The sequence below is a fragment of the Pteropus alecto genome, unplaced genomic scaffold (assembly GCF_000325575.1).
Source record: "Pteropus alecto unplaced genomic scaffold, ASM32557v1 scaffold246, whole genome shotgun sequence".
NCBI lineage: Eukaryota > Metazoa > Chordata > Mammalia > Chiroptera > Pteropodidae > Pteropus > Pteropus alecto.
Window position 1 is genome coordinate 1,137,410 of NW_006437742.1, and position 17,356 is coordinate 1,154,765.

Consider the following 17,356-nt stretch of genomic DNA (forward strand, 5'->3'; position numbering starts at 1 on the left):
TGTGATTCAGCTTTCTGTCTGGCAATGGCGGTTGCTAAGACACAGCTGTCACCCCTCCGTGCTTGCTTTCTGTCCTGCTCTCTTCCCCGATCACTGGGCTGATCACTCAGGCAGGACTGTTCAGGGCTTCAAAGAACCAAAAATCACTGCATAATTCCACCTTATCCCTTGTCCTGCTGGGAGCTCTGGGCTGCACTACACAGTGCCTGTCTTTGATCTCTCTCTCTTTCCATCTCACTATCTCATGCGATTGGCCCACCTTCAAATGCTCTGATGCTCAGATCTCTCAGATGTGCTTGGATGCAGGTTGGGTGTGATTTCTTGTGTTGTAGGTATTCAGCTTGTTGTCATTTTAAGGAGAAAGATCAGGAGAGATTCCTCATGCTGCTATGCTTCTGACGTCACTCCGATAGAAGACTGACTTTTTATAGTCCCTCACAAAGTAACTTGCTTTACACTAGAGGCAAGTGGCTCCAACATGTTTCTTCAAAAGGTGTTGACAAATACCTTTTATATTCAGCTGATAGATATTTAATTTTGGGTAGAGCAACAACTCGATATGCCCAACAGGATGTGATAGCTATAAAGAATTTTATGGTGGGATCTTGAAATAGTGATACTTAGCAACATAATGAAAAATATAGCAATTTTGTGGATCCAGCTGAACCAATATCTATTAACCACCAAGATCAGCCTTAAGAAAGAACTGAATCTATCAGCAATGTCTACTATGCCAAATACCAATATTACTTTCTGAAGACATTCTTCAAAATTCAAATGGACTGGCAGCAGGGAGCCAGGGAGGGCTTTCTGGAGGAGCAACTTGCACGTTTCCCAAAGTGTTGGTTCTAGAATGGCATTGTCCAGTATGGGAGTCACTGACCTCATGTGGTTATTGAGCACATGAAATATGGCTAGTGTGACTGAGGAACTGAAATGAGATGTGCTCTAAGTGTAAAATACACCTTTTTTTGGAGGATCTAATTGGATTTAATTAAATGATTCATGAATCGGGCAGCAGCCTTTCTAGCAGCTAGAAGGGCGCTTCCTAAAATACACACCTTATTGTGAACACAGTATATATAAAAGGAAAACTATCTCAATTTGTATATTGATGACATGTTAAAATGTAGTATTTTGGATATATTAGGATAAGTATATTATTAAAAAAAAACAAATAGAACTAAATAACACCTCCTGGAGGTGAGCATATTCTGCAAGGTACTCATTGTGTTAGGCCCAATTAAGAGGCAGTGATAGGGAATTCTCCAGATCTCCTTTACTAACATACCCCATCCTTGGAGAGATTCCAAGACAATATATATAAAGGATGGGCTAATAAACTATTCTAAAGCTTTCTTATTATCAAGTAAGACCAGTAAACAACCTACTTACACCATGGTGGCTTATCCGTCTTTACAAATGCCTCAACTATCAGAGTCAATATAAAAAAAACACAAAATTCCTTACATTGTCCATTATGTTATTCAATACAATTACTTAAGGGTCCCACCCATAAAATCTTAGAATTATGTGCCTGTTAGTTTCTAAAGAGTTTTATGAAAATAAAAACTACATAATCCATTACATATGTCTTTATCCCTTTGGCTACCAAAAAAACAAGATATATAAAGTAACGCTAAACTTCAGTAATCGTTTTATATAAAAATCTTGGCACAATTGCTATAGTCCTTTGTTCTATAAGGCTTCTAATGTATCAGAACCTTTTGTATGTTGACTAGCATGAAACACTTCAAATCCTTTCTTGAAAGCAGGTAAGGTATTAATTATAAAATATCACTGCCAACTTAAGTATCAGAGAGCATTTGCTAACTACATATCTTTAATAGAGGTGATTCCTTTATATTCCAACATAAGGTTTGAAAAATAATTCTTAAAAAATCACCAGCTCACCACCCAACACAGTCACTAGTACCATTTTTTGTGTTATTACATCACCTGATGATAATCAATCAATGGTTCAGCCATTTCCCAAAGCCAAACTTAAGACTAAAACATCCCCTCAAGCACAGAAGGATGTTATGACCAGGAATGCATCTAATAACTTGAAAAAGTTATTGAAGTATATTCAAAATAAAGTGGTGCAAGTAAACTAGGACACTGCCTTGTTTTACTGTGCATAATTCTAATTTCACTAATCAAAACCGATCTCTCCCTCCGTAAGTATTATAAGGTACGGACTTTCACAAAGCCTTAAAAAGTCCATGAACTACACTCGGATTATACAGATTGGGCAATAAACAGTTCAATGAATCCTCAAAAACTCTTAGTAATATTCTTATGGATTCCTCTAAGCCTAAAAGATATGTTAGACAGTGATTGATGGTACAACAGTTGTGCCTAAAACCTGTTTGCTCTTAACATAATCAAGTGGACAGACTTTGTTTAGCAATTTAAAAAACACAGACCTTGTGCTCTCCCTCTAGCTAACGAGGTGTTCTCCAAATGGCTTTGTCCATCCAATGAAAAAACTAGCTTTCCTTTACCCTTCCTTTAGCATCAGGCATAAGTTTATCCAATGAACACGGACAGTTAAGAAACACAAAAAGTAAAGTGAGTCTAAAAGGCAAGGGGTATTCTTAAGAAAATCTCAAGAACTTAGATAGGAATGTTGGCATGTGCAAAATATATGTGATTAACTAACCAAAAGATATAGGTCTTAGGAAAATCCTAGGCAACCAAAATTAATTTTCCCCCTCTCAGCCTATACAGAGCAACCAAATAAACCAAAGTTTGAAGAGAATCAAGTCAAAAATTTTAGTATATTCAAGTTTTAAAAACCAGATGAGCTACTGAATCAGCAAAAAAATTTAAAGAACAATAATACCCAGAGTTTTGCAAATTAACCTCCTTCTTTTATAAAATGGAGATAGTAAGAGTAACCCCTCAGAGCAGTGTTGCAAGGATTAAATATATGCATATAAAGTGCTTAGCATCTGAACCAACACATCTTAATCATACACTATACATTATTATTAATATTGTTATTACTGATGGTGAGAGTGGAAATTGGTTCAACTTTTCTGGAGGACAATTTGGCAATAGGTATTCAAAAGCCTAAAAATGGTACATACCCTCCAACCAGTAATTCCCTTTCTAGGGATTTATCCTAATATTCAGAAATAGGGAGCATTTGAGATCTTGCTCCCGGACATATGTCATCGGTTTGACCCAAGTAAACTCTTATAAAATTCTCTGAAAAAGAAGGAAAAAAAATCAGAAATGGTCAAAGATTTATGTTCAGGGTTTTCATATTAAATGCATTAGATCAAAAATTGGAAATATCTAGTAATAAGGACTTGGTTATCTAAGATTACAGTATAATCATAAGATAAACTATACTATTTAAAAGCTGTTTAAAACCAAGTAGACTAAATATTAAGAAGAGAAACTAGTCAAAATATATTGCTAAATGAAGAAAGCTATAAACAACATGTCTTACATTTTTGAAAAAGTATATAAGCACACACAGAAACAACTGGACGGTCATACATCAAAATGTGAACTTTGTCTGGGGTGGTGAAATTTTGGGGGATGTTTTTTTTTCCCCTTGACCTCTTCTATACTTTCCATATTTTCTGCAATACCATCACCACCCTATCTTACCAACATTTCTGCATTTATTGTATTGGACAAGGCTCTAAGAACCTCAGTCCTATCTCAGTCCTATCCTAATCCTCACAATAACTCTAGAGGTAGATACTTTACAGATGAGATTAATGAGGCAAAGAAAGACTGAGGATTCAAATCTAGGTTGAGTCCAGAGCCTGTTTTTAACCCCTCTTAACTATTTGTGTGTGTGAGATACAGCACCTATATGTGTTTGTTTCCTAAATAACTGGACAGCAAAGGATGATCCTGACTTCTAAAAAAATGCCAGTCTGCTCAGGAGAGCATCAACCTGAGATTCTGCCAAATTGTAGCAAATAGCAAAACTGTCTCATTTGAGGATGGGCTCTGCAGTTCCCCATCTGATGAACTACAGCACCCATGGAGCTGCCCTGTCCATGACCTTTTAGATCCCAAGAGTCATACCAGGCAGCAGTTACCATTTCTGCAGTGCAGAAATGCCCAAGGTTGGTGGGGGGAAGCTTCATAGGCAACATATTCCATTATGTTCACTGAGGATTTCAGAACATCTAAGGAACCAAAAAGCTAATTGATTAAGCCAGAAACAAGGAAACCTAACCAGTCAGGAATTTTCCACATTGGGCTTAATCTTATCCAATGTTTCCAATCATGTTACTGTCTAGTTGTTTAAAAATGAAATCAGCCTAATATCTCAGAAGTAAATTGGGATTGCTGATGAATTCAGATAAATCAATCAGTAGAAAACTAGGTTGTTCTCTCCCTCCCCTCTTCCAATATAGCCTCGGGTTCTGATGTTTTATTATGCAGAAGGTGATGAGTTAACATGAGGAAAAATAAAGTATTTGGATTTTTCTAGAAGCACAGGAAAAGGATTTAATAACCACAGTTCTCTAAGGGGCTCAAGAACAAAATACCCCTCTAAATGAAAATCAGTCATGTCTCCTAGCTATATTGTCACTTGCAAAGTATGGTCCTGTTTTGTCTTCTTTATTACAGCCTATAAATCATAATGGTGCGGTCGAAGCTAAAAAACGGTGGCTTGGCTAGCCTCTTTTGACTAAGGTATTGCCTGGTTACGGATGGCATCAGTGTTTGCACTGTCATTTGCATCACAACCAATGGCACAATAATCGAGCATTCAGAAGGAAATTGCCCACAACAGATGAGTGCTTTTATCAGCGGGGTCTAAAAATTATAATGGGAGTTACACTTTGGTAATAAATCTAAAGAAAGAAAAATAGAAATAAAGGCACTTAGGAAAACATGTTCAAAGCAATCTTATTTAACTGATCATTAGGTCTGGTGTAAACTTTCCCATTAAGAGATGACTGTAAGATTGCGGATACTGCTGATTTGATCAACAGGGTCACAACAAAACACAAGGTAGGCCTATCAGAGCCAGAAGATTCTACATTTAGTTGGGAGGGGTACTGAAAGGTTCAGATAACCAAGTTATTTCTAAGATGGCCTGAAGGTGCAGGAGATGGGTGGAAGTGGGGGGAGGGAGCAAGTTTACTTAGCAAAGTAATGAAAAAAATTCGAGTTGCAACACACTATGTGATCCAGGTCTTCCCTCTATCATCTTTCCTGAAATATCTTAACATTCAAAATCGTTTCCTAAATTTCCCACCCAGCGCCAAGAGAAGTAGACAAGTTCAGGATAGACTTTGCTAAAAAATATGCTTTTATCAGTAGCTGCATGGGGGAAGGTCAAGGATTCCAGGATTAAGGGTTCCTAAGATTTTACCGATGGCTTAAGCTGAGATGCCGGCAATCAGGATGCTGAGTTAATGCATCAGTACCTGATCACCTAGATTTAACAAAAAAAAGTATGACGCTGAGTCTAGGATTCTAAAGATGTGAAAAGCCAACCCTTGCAAATCTAAGGACGTGCTCAGTAATACTTTTGGCGCCCTCAGTACATGTTAATTTCCCTCAACACTAAATTCAACACAATTAAAAATGAAAAGCTGCTTCTTAGATTCTAGAAGAAACATCATGAGGGCTCAGTGCGCAGTACGTTCTCCCACGCTGGTCCAAGAGCTGAAGCGGCACCTGTCCAGCCTGGGTGGCTCAACAGTGAAGCGACAAAGCCACGTGTCCCCACAGCCGAGGCTAAAGCGTCGCTCCCCTCCTGCCGCTCTTAGACAGCCACTATCCCTAGAATGGATCCTCTAACCCTTGCTTTCAAACCCAGCAGCTTCTCCTCATGCTCCATCTTGACTCCAACCCATAGCACGGTGGGAACCAATGTGACCCTCCCGCGAGAGGTAAAATAACGGAAAGAGCCCATAGAGCACGCTCGCCACCCGGTCCCTCAGAACTCACGCGGGCGGCCCCTTCCCTCTTCCCTCTGTCTCCTAAGCGTCGCCCCCGCCGCCCCGGCAGGTGAGGCCGGTTGGGGTCCCAGCTTCGCCCTTACCAGGTCTCCTGGTTGCTGAATTTCTTAGTCACCACCTTGCCTAGTTCCAGGCCCAGGCGGTCAGCAATTTTCTGGGATAAGTCCTGGTGGGAGCTGCCGCTGAAGATTTTGATATTCGGCATCTTTGCCAACTACCCTAATCGCCCTTTGCTCAGCTATCACTGCTGCTGCCGAGACCCAAACCGAAGTCGGCCCAGAGACTCAGTATTAACCACTTCGCGTTGCTATTCCGCCATCTTACATTCCCGCCCGGCGCGCGGCTCTAAATTGCTCAGCGCCAAGGAGGCGGGGCCAGCAAGGAAGTCCACACCCCGCTGCCCCGATTAGCTGAGCGGCAGCGAAGGGCAGGTCCTCGCTGTAGCCCCGCCCGCCTTCAGCTCTCTCTGGTATTGGCTGGAAGCCATGAAGCGGGCGAGGCTAATAGCCCCGCCGCCTGTAGCTGTGTAGTCTAGGAGAGCTCGCTCGCTAAAGAGCGCGTAGACGATCCGCGCTTGACTACGGGTGGGGGGATGCTGATGACGTGAACGGCCAGATTGCTCCGCAAGCGGGAAGTCAAAGTTTTTTTTTTTTTTTTTTTTTTTGCCTTCAGCACCAGAAACTAAGTCTAGCTCTGGTTTACAGTTTCTTTTAAGAAAATCTGTTTATCAGGATGGCAGCCACAGTTCACCAGAATGAAGGGGAGATTAGTGAACATGAGTTTGCCTGTTTCTGAACATGAATGATTTTTATCTCTGTATAAAGACAGGGCCGAATTAAAGCAGGTTTTCATCACAGAGAGACACTCATACATAGCACAGACGCAACCAAAGGTTTGTTTGCCCTTTGCAACTGGATAGTGTCGACTGCCTGGATGGCAAATCCCAAGGGGAAAATGACGGCACACTACCTGAATCATCCAGACACTGCAAGAGAAAGCTGTGTTTTATTTCTGACGCTGGGACCAAGTATGTTCAAACAAGTGACGGAGTATGGATTTTCCAAAGTATCTGGGCAATAAAGGTATTTATCTAACCCTTGGAAAGGAAGGAAAATCTAGTATACTTAAGGGACTTTATATAAAGAGCCCCGAATGAATCAGAAAACCTGGTTTTTAGTCCTATCTGCCTCATGTGAGCCTTAGCATCATCTGCATATTGCTAATGTGGCCATTTACACTGTGCCTTATTATTTTTGTGATGATACTTGCTAATTGGACCAAAGAGAGCTTTTATTTTATACCACATTTTCATTATGTATATTCCAACCATGAGTTAGAAGAGAAAAATACAATTTTAAAATCAAAAATCATACAAGTTTAGAATCATACAATTTTAGTTATGAGAACGATAGTGCTCATAATTACAAACTTTAAAAAACAGAAGGGACTTCAGAAATCATCTGGTCTACCAGCTGCATTTTACATATGGTGAAACTGAGACCCAGAAATGTGAAGGGATTTGTCCAAGTGGCAAAGGCGGAAAGTACTCAAAGCGGCATCCTATACTTCTCTTCCTGCCATTTTCAATGGTGTCAGTGGAGGACCTTTCTTTTTGAACTTTTGTCATACTTTTACGACTTCAGAAATTAATGTAAGCCCAGATGTATAGGAATAGTTGGAGAAGTAAGTAAAAACTGAAAGGCAGAATATTAGTAGTTCTCCATCACAGTTCATTCGTCGAATATTTACTTAGTGCTTTATTCCATACAAGGCAGTGAGCTAGGCATGGAGGAGACTATAAAGTATTTTTCCCCAAGGAATTTGTTTCAGCAAATATTTACTGCATACCTTTTTTGTGGCAGGCCCTATTCTGAGCACTATGAATACAGCAGTAAAAAAACAAAAACAAAACAAAAAACAAAAAACAAAAACACAAACAAAAAAAAAGCAAAAAAACCCCTGCTCTCGTGGAGTTTACATTCTCAAACAACAAACATATAAAAAAAGAAAATATATAATATGTCAAATGGTGATAAGTGCTGTGGAGAAAAATCAGGCAAGATAGTAGGATAAGGTACCACGGTGGTGATGGAGGGGAGGGCAGTATAATTTTAAGTAGGGTAGTCAGAGAAGGCCTATCTGGGAAGGTAACATTTGAGCAAAGACCTGAAGAAGATAAAGGAAAGAGTTAGTATATTATCTAATTAGATTATCTAATAATCAACTCATTAGATTCAAACTAAACATCCCCTTAGGGCAAACACTAGGTAATCCGATCAACAAATTCCATGAATGTAAATGTGTATACAAATGATGCTGTTCTTTTTTTTCTCTCAGAAAGGTATCTGATACTAGGGTATAAGTGAGATGGGTGAGGGGTTTACTCTTTAGGGGTAGGTGGGCCTTACGCACTATCTATGGTAAGGTAGTCCCTGAGGGGAAAGTTTAAAGGAGATTTGAATGAAAATAATTTAGAAAAAAATGTCCTCAGACCTTTAAGGGTGCTTGAATGTGGACAAATTAGACCATCAAAAAAGGGACAATGTGTATGGGGCAGGCATAAGGATCCTAAGAGGTGAGGATTTGAAAGGAGTGTGGTTGAGTTATACGTAAATGGTGGAGGGTTCTTAAGTCTGATATAATTCAAAAGAAATATGCTGCGATCCTTCTATATGCCAGGGCCTCCGGAGTGTGGGGAGGGTGGCCACACAGGGAATGAATAGTACACAATCCTTTCCCCCTAGCAGGCAATAAAGATCCTTACAGAAATAAGGTTAAGTATGGGGGTATGAGAAATGCAATCAAATTGAGAGGATTTTGGAAGGATACTTCAGGAAACTGGCCTAGTAAAACCAAGGACTGCAACCTGGGGATGGAGAGCTAAGAGAATAATTTTAACAAAGGCCCAGAGCAGATGAATGTGGGAGGAGGTGAGTTGAGAGAAGGTATGTTGAGAGCTCAGATAAGACAGGCAACTGAAAGCCTATGAAGGTCAATTTTATGTGTCCACTTAGCTAGGCTGTAGTCCCAGTTATTGAATCAAACACTAATAGACGTTGCTGTGAAGGTATTTTGTAGATGTGATTCACGTTCATAATGGTTGTCTTTATGTAAAGGAGATTTTCCTACACAGTTTGGGTCGGTTTGATTTAATAGGTTGGAAAGTCTTAGGAGCTGAACTTGAGTTTCATTGGAAAAAAAAAAAAAGAAATTCCATTTGTGTAATGCAATTTCAGTTGCTGCCTGATAATTCCAGCCTACCCTTCCTGATGGCCTGTCGCATGGATTTCAGACTTGCCTAGACAAACCCCCACAATGGTGTAAGCCAAGTCCTTACAATAAATCTTTTAATATACATCTTCTACTGGGGCTGTTTCTCTGGTTGACCTTGACTCACACAAAACCAGACTATGGAGGGCTTTGAATGCCAGTTTCAGGGTGCTGAGGATAAAGGCAGGAGTGCTGATGAGGGGAAATCTAGTCCCTAAACTGGAAAAGGAGTGGGAAATTATTTTGCACAAATTATTTTGTTCTAGAAAAGGCTGAAGAATGCCCTCTTGCCCACATTTCATATTTCCAACTAACTCCAAAGCTCAGGGCCATGGGGAGAATTGTGTCAACAGTCTCCCCATTGGAAGGGCTCCCTCAATCCCCCTGCCTCATAGGGTAGGTCTGGTTTTGTCTCCCTCTGAGATCCCAGACATTATAGAAGATTCTAAATTCACCCATTTGTTCAGTCATTTCTTCTGTAGGCATTTCTTGGGCGGCAATTATGGGCAAAGTACTGCGCTCAGCCTTCGGATTACAGAATAAAACAGGGCCCTTTTCCTCAAAAAGCTTTGTAGACATGTAAACGACTACTGTAACAACAGAGAGAAAGAAGTCTTGGTTCTCCCCTCCCACTCCTTGCAGGACTAGAAAGAAGTAGTTGCAGCAGAATCTCCCTTTGCTGGGCCTGCCACTTCAATTCCAGTGCACTGGGCTTCTAATATTTCACTTTGACCAGCTGGGTCTCCCTGTCATCTTCAAGCAACCTTTCTTGCTCCTTCTGGATATTAGCATTTCTTTCAAGATATTTTCTCTTTTCCATCTCCTGCCAATGTTCCAATTTTTTCCCTTTTCATGCTTGTGTGATTTGTCCTTGTTCATATACCCACCCTCACTTTTTCAGCCAACAGGCGTTCAATGCCAAAATGATGGCCAGTGGGTATCACACCTTTATAAGCACACCAGAGGGTTTTCAAAGGCCACAAAGGGCATTACGTCTGTACACTGCCCAATGTGCTGCAGCCTGCACTGAGCTCACCAGCTCAGGAGTCAGCATTTCCATTGGGCCCTGAACTCCCGAACTCATATTCTCTGTCTTCAACAGGCATGCAAGCTCTTTGAAGGTAGAAACCATGCATCTCCCGCAGTCCCTAGCATAGACTCAGCCTTGGGGTGGATGCATTTTAAACACTTAAGGATGTGAATTGAAAATCTGGATTGACACCGTAGATAAATTAGGAGGTAACTCAGTGGCTTTTCAAAAAAGATTCAATGTAGGATTCCTTTGAAAGAGCAAAGGACACATACGTAAGCCCTGGTTTTATTAACGTAACTCCATCTTAAATGTGTCCTGTTCCAGAAGATTTACCTCATAAAGCAAAGTTTGCTTATTTTACCTTAGGTAGGATTTAGCTGGACCCTTTGGATACGTTTCACTGTCCTAGGGTTCCCATTAATTGGTTTCTTGTGAATGAAGGCTTTATTGTACAAGGTTGGTATTCCAGGGGGCTAGAAATCAGCTAGAGATTTAAGAGATGGGGGATTTCAGCCCCCCCTTGACAGAAGGGATTTGATGAAAACGGCAGGGCCAAGCGGTCTCTGTGGTTTGTTGAGGTGTTTAACTTTTATGAACTGGGGTGTTCTCCCAGTTTAATTATTGACTGGAGAATATTTGGGTGATGCTAGAAGTACTTGCCTTTGTTTAAAAAAAAATCCTTAAATGAAAGAATGTGTGCTTTAAAAAAGCTAATAGGCCCTCTCGTTTAACACACTCATTTTATGTGGCAAGAAACCGATACCCAGAGAGGGGAAGTGAATGCCCAAGGTCACACAGCTAGTTCTTGGAAGAGCTGCAAGTAGAAACAGTCTTCTGGCTCTGGCGTAGGGTCCCTGCTTGCAGCTCTGTTACAGAGCCAAGCTACTGTGGGCTCAGGGCTATAGAAACTGCAAGTGAAATCAGTCTCTTCCATTGTTCAGTGGAGGGAAAATGTGTCCATTTTCTACTTGGTTCTTTGAACTTTTTTCAGGTCTCTAGAGACATTGTGCATTCCTGTTGTGCCAGGTTAGGAAAGGGATAGAAATGCTTGTCCTTACTCTCACTTTCCTACCAATTCCTCTGTCCTCGGTGGCCAAGAGTCCTGCCACTGCCATATATCTTTTTTTTTTTTTTTTTGCCTATAAATCATACTAGGAAGCAGGAATTGTAGTTACTTCCAAGAAACTGCAAACGATTTGCCCATGCTGCAAATTTATCCTCAAATTTATATGCTGTAGGGAGGGCAGGCTGAGATATTGAGTGATTAGGGTTCTAGAGAAGGCAAAGAGAACACATTATCTCAGTGGCTTGGATACTCCCCACTGTCATAATCCCATAATTGAGAGAAGGAATTTCCAACAGTCAAGGTCACACAGCATGCATACCAATTAAAAACTCAGACTCATTGTATTCTGTATTGGATATGACTCTAACTTTGCAGGGAGCCCTTAGCTATAGCACAAATTGCTTTATTTGTTAATCAGATGGCTCAAAACTTAATATATGACCATATTATCAGTCAGTTTTTGCTTGGGGAGAGGAAGAGGTCATTTTGAAGAGAGAGCAGGCCTAGAGGGTTGTCACTGTAAAGGGCATTTAGAGGCCAGAGGAATGAATGAGGACCCAGTATGTCCTGGTGAGAAAGGGGTAGAAAAGACAACCAGGGGTTGGGAACCAAAGCCAACTTTGCCTTTTAGGCCATTCTGCCATGATCCTGGGAGTTGAACCACCCCCTCCCCGAGGATCTTTGAAAATCATTTCTACTGCTGGCCTGGGAAGGCTGCCATAGGTTGGCAAACTGCTAGGGTAGGGGTGGGACACATGGGAACTAAACACCGGGCACAGTAGATAGAACTTGAAGCTGTCACCAGGAAGCTGGCTAAGAGTTTGGAGGTGAAAGCCCTTTGCTAAGAGCTAAGCCTAAATGTTGAAGAAATAGCTGAAGTTCAAGCCTCTTTCAATTATAGCTGCTTCTAGTAAGATGAACGAATGAAGTGAAGAGAGGACGATGTCAGAGAAACAAATCAAGGTATTGGCTAAAGGCCAAGAAGAGGCTTGGGTCTGTCTGACTGTGTTCACCTCAGGATGGGGGTTCTCCACTGAGGTAACAGCAGGTTTCCCAATTTCAAAAGACAGCCTCAAGAGGGAGATCTTGCATATACCTTTTGAGGGGAACTGACTAGAAGATGGTTTTGACTGAGAACAATCAATATTTGAAGAAAATATGCCCCCCAAGTTTCCAGTTCCAGGCTCCTGGTGCAAGCTTAATTAGTTTCTGTGGACCAGCTGCAAATGGGGAGGTTCAATTTGTACTTGTTAAGCTCATACAGCTAGGACTCAGAATTTTTACAGCTGCTTTTCCAGCACTACCTCATTAATCTTCAGAGCCACCGAGGGAGGCCAGAGACTCAGTCACCTTCATTTTAGAGAAGAGCCCCAAAGAGGTGAAATGACTTGTACCCCATCATATGGAAAGTCATTGGCTGGGCTGAAAATAGACCTGAGCCCTGATTCTGGGGTGGGGGAGCGGCTCATCTTAACTCACACAGCCTCCCTGCTTACTTGCTCATTGCAGATACCTCCAGCTTGCAGGGAATATGGCTCCCTCAGTCTGTGCCTGGGGCTGACCTTGTGCCAAAATGTATAATAGGTCACAATGGGGTGGGGTGAGGTCAGGTAGGGGCAGAAGGCTTTGGTAACGCTGCCCCATCTTTTCCTGGTGACCCTTCCTGGCACTCCATCATGCCACATCTCCTATTTATCCCCGAAGAAGTGCCCAATCCCCACCAGCGCTCAGAGCCACGGAAATAGGCCAGTCCTACATATCCTGTCCTTGGGGCCCACGTCACCAGTTAGCTCATCTGATAGACCTTGAGTGTGCCCCATATTTCCACTAAAGCATGTTTGGTGGTAGAGGGGAGTGAACCTGGATGTCAGGAGGTTGGTATGGGAATGGAGCAAGAAGTATCAGACATGAGTCTCAAGTGTTGTTGAAAAGATATGTATTCTTTACACTGCATGAAACTTCTGCATTCCTCTTCATATTTTTAGATATAAATATTTAATGTATCATCCGCGTATTTTCCTCCCAAATTTTTGAAAAAAAAAATACAAATGCATCAGGAATATGGGTGACATCATAACTGTGGCTTTTTGTGTTTGCTGGCACACCACCACATTCCCTGGGAGACTTAGACTCCAGTTTGAGGAGCATATGGTGGTGGCCCATAATTTTGTTGGTGGCTTTTTGAACACAACAGCTCTACCCACAAATTTCCATGCACATATATCGTTCCACTCCCTGGCTCCGAGGTGAGTGTGGCACTAGGCTAGTGTAGCAAAAAGAGGTGTGTGTGTGTGTGTGTGTGTGTGTGTGTGTGTGTGTGTGTGTGTGTGTTGGGGAGGTGGTTCACGTAGGCTTGCAGTATCCTGCACCTCACACCCCAGTGTTCCCAACTACCTGTTACAACCCACATATTGCCTGGGCCCCAAGCAACAACTGCAGGCTATCTTCTCAAGAGTATGGCTGCATCCGTGCCTGTTTCCAGGGGAGGTGCTTCAAAGGTAGAGCTGGGCTGAGTACTGCAGGATAGCAGTTGAACATCTAGGTTGGGTTGGAAAACTGACTGGATAATCACTTACCAGCTGTGTGGCCTTGGGCTAGTGAGTTAACCTCTCTGGGCTTCAGTTTTCTCCTCTGAGAAGTAGATATAATCACAGTCTCTCTCTCAAAGGATTAAGATTAAATGAGAACACGTGTGTAAATTACTTAACACAGTGCCTGGCATATGGCAAGTGCTCATGCACAGTTGGTTTTGCATATTTAAGGGCAGGGATCAACTTTTCTGTGTTGTGGAAGGCTCCCAACAGGGTACAAACGCATATTCCTTTCAGCCAAAGCCTTGAAAATAAGAATGGCGAATCAACATCCAGAGGAAAGGACAGACAGACAGGAGGGCAGGGAAGCTAAAACTGAGCTCATTCCTAAGTGATAGGTCCAAGACCTGCAGCTGGAAACATCAGTGTGGGTGCTTATCCTCATGATACTGGGAGTATAGGCAGTACCCAAGAACTGGGTGTATGGATGTGTGAGCATGGGTGGGAAGGAATCACTGGAAACACTAAAGTGAAAGAAGTAGTTTTGTGAAGTGGGCTTCCAGAATTTCCACCTAACATTGGCTTTTAGCAAGTTAGGGCATTGGAACCAAGAGACCCATCTGGAGTCCAGGACATTTTGTCAGGGTCCAGGACTGAACCCTCAGAGGTCATTTCCTCCCACTCCACGGAGGACCTCCTCCTTACTCCAGACACACGCGCATAGTCTGACTTCCAGCCTACAAAATGGGGGAATGGGATGCAGTTATTACTTCCATCCTAGTGACTACTTGGAGAAATTTGAACCTAAAACATAAACTCATGCCCCTTTCCAGTGCTGGCAACTGATCCTTCCCTGCCCCTTTGGTAAGAAAAGTTCTGGCTGAGGCAGGTCTTTTCAATTCATTGTTGATGAAATTGCCTATTATCCACAGTGCTTTGACAAACAGCTTGAAAAAATGTGAATGTGCTAGCACCACAAGCATCCTGGGCACATGCCAAAAGCATTAACTCATTTCCCTTTAATTGGCTGAAATTAGAAAGGCAGGAGTCAGGCTCTGGGGACTTGTGTCTGGTATGGGGCTGTCGGAGATCATCAGCTTCAGGCTCTGGCTCAGGCTGAAGATGGCAAGGAAGATGCTGGTGGGAAGATGGCCGCCCCCAATGCTCCTGGCTACTGCAGAGAATGACTCTGGATCCACAGAAAAGGAGACCATCGGTCACCTCAGGAGAGTTTGTGAAGATTTTGGAAAGTTGTTGGTGAAACTCAGCTGAGTCAGCAGGATGACAGATTTCAGACCCGACTACATATCCTTTGATAGGAGGTGCCAGGCTGCCTGGTTTTGTCCAACTGTGCTGCCCTGGATTAACCATTCCCAGAGGAGAGGGCCCTTTTCACAAGGTACAGAGGTCTGGGAGGGCTTTCCTGACAGTCATCTCATTCAACACTCATCCAACAAATATTTACTGAAGACCTACTAAGTGCCAGATACTGTGTGGGTGGGTACCCAGCATATAGAACCGAGTAAGCATGCTTTCTGACTGTGAGCAGCTACCAGTGTAGTGCAGAGCCAGAGCCCCAATTTCTTGGGTCATTTTGAGGGGTAGCAGGCCTTACTGTACACTGGCACTGCGTTTCACTGAGTCCCAACCTTGTGGGACAGGATCCGTAGCAGCCCAGCCTGACTGCACTGTCTCTTGCTCCTCCTCTATGCTTTGCTTCCAAACCGCTTTAGCCACAACCTTTGCAGACATGAGAAAAAGTCTGTGCTTAGTCTTTGGGAGGAAGTGAATAATCAGGGCTACCGTACATGGCTGTGTAGTTTGTGCAATCGGCCAACGAGGCCAGTGGGGCTGGGTAGAGCTAAAATGACCAAGCCATATCCCCTCAGGACTAGCATCACCCAGGGGGTGGGCTTTTTGTTTTTCTAATTCATCATGGGGGCGGGGGAGCAGGTGGGAGTGGCAAAGAGAACCTTTTTCTAATTAGCACAAAGCCACCTCACAGGCTAGTGGGGACCTGTGATTACCAGAAGGAAATGAAAGAACAGAGAAATAAAATCATTTCTCACCATTAGGTAACTGCTCTGAAATGCTGAAGAGGCCAGTCCACCCTCCCAATACATTGCCAGAGGTCATTGCAAAGGGAGTCACTAGCTTAAACTACAAAGCAGTTTTAGGTGACTATACTCTGAGGTGATTGGGCACACTTCAGAGGGAGAGGCCCCATTTCCCAATTCCAACCTGAAAGGTGGCCTAAAACCCTGTCTCCGGACTGCTAGGCCACCGGTGCACTGGGCACAGAGCATATTGTGTTTCTGCCCCTACCCTGCTCCCTGTCCCCTTCAGCTCTCAGGTCATAGCCTTGGTGACCAGCTGAGCCAGAGGCCCCAGGGTAAAGAGAAAGGAGTAGACAGTATCCAACTCCTGTGATGAACAGGAGGCTTCTAAGAGGAACAGAGCGAAGGCAGGAGGAGCAGGGTCCTCAGCTGTCATCACACACTGGAGTCCAGGTAGATGGGAAGAGAAGCACAGGAAAAGTATTCAGAAGGCCACTACCAACCAACAATTCAAGGACACAAGGACACCCACAAAGAGGCACCACCAAGACTTATTGGGATAGTAAGATGAATAGGTTTAATCATTCTTATTTGAAAAACAAGACATAAATTAGTATATATATATATAATTTATATATTTTGTGTAGTATATATACTATATACAGACATTAGAAAATGTGTCCTCTCCATGAGGCTAAGGGAGAGGTGAAGGATGGCGGTAGAATGACACAGGCAGGGCCTAAGTGGCGAAGGTGCAGGATCAAGAAATTGGGAGGAGAGGAAGACCACATCAGCACTCAGGCTTGTAGCAGTCAAGGGGGAAATGTTCCCCACTGGCTTCATCTCTGGCCCATTAAACAACTTGGTCTTGTGGGAGAGGCAAAGAAGCGGGGAGCTGGCTTCCGCAGAGGAGCTCACCTGATCTTTGCTGGGAGAAACTGCCACTCAGGAGGGCTTTATTGCACTAGAGGACACCAAGGATGGGTGGGGGTTAAGCACAGTGTACATTTTTATAAAACTCACATAAGAATGGGAGATTCCACCTGGGCCTCTCACGTAATGATGACAAGAGACAGACACAGGGTATGAGTGTGTGGGAAACAGGGAAGTATGGAGAGGTGGACAAGAAGCAATCTGTACAGAAGAAACATTGGCTTTCTTTGTTCCCTACAATGGGACAATTGGTAGGGACTCCGTGTCTTCACTCCCAGGAAGATTGTAGGGGGGTGGTGACAGCAACAGTAGATGTGTCAAGGAGAATGCTAAACAGTGTGAATTCTCTTCCAGATGACTCCAGAGAGAAAGAGAAAGGTGCAAGACTGCACCGGGTAAGGCGCTCAGCTTCTTTTCTTAGAGAGACAAATCCACAGGGTCAATACACAGCCAAAAGCATATACTCAGGATTAACATATCACGCTAGCTTCCAGAAGTTTAAGATATAGTCATCA

General features: G+C 42.8%; 1 protein-coding gene across 1 annotated transcript in view; it reads right to left on the reverse strand.

Annotated features, from left to right (window-relative positions):
* PRPS1 (phosphoribosyl pyrophosphate synthetase 1) overlaps nucleotides 1–6,358 on the reverse strand; it is a 21,355-nt gene extending 14,997 nt beyond the window's left edge. Inside the window, exon 1 of the mRNA XM_006914789.3 lies at nucleotides 6,035–6,358. Coding sequence (XP_006914851.1) covers nucleotides 6,035–6,156 — 122 coding nt within the window. The 5' untranslated portion in view covers nucleotides 6,157–6,358. The remainder of the gene's footprint in view (nucleotides 1–6,034) is intronic.
* Between the last annotated feature and the right edge of the window lie 10,998 nt (nucleotides 6,359–17,356).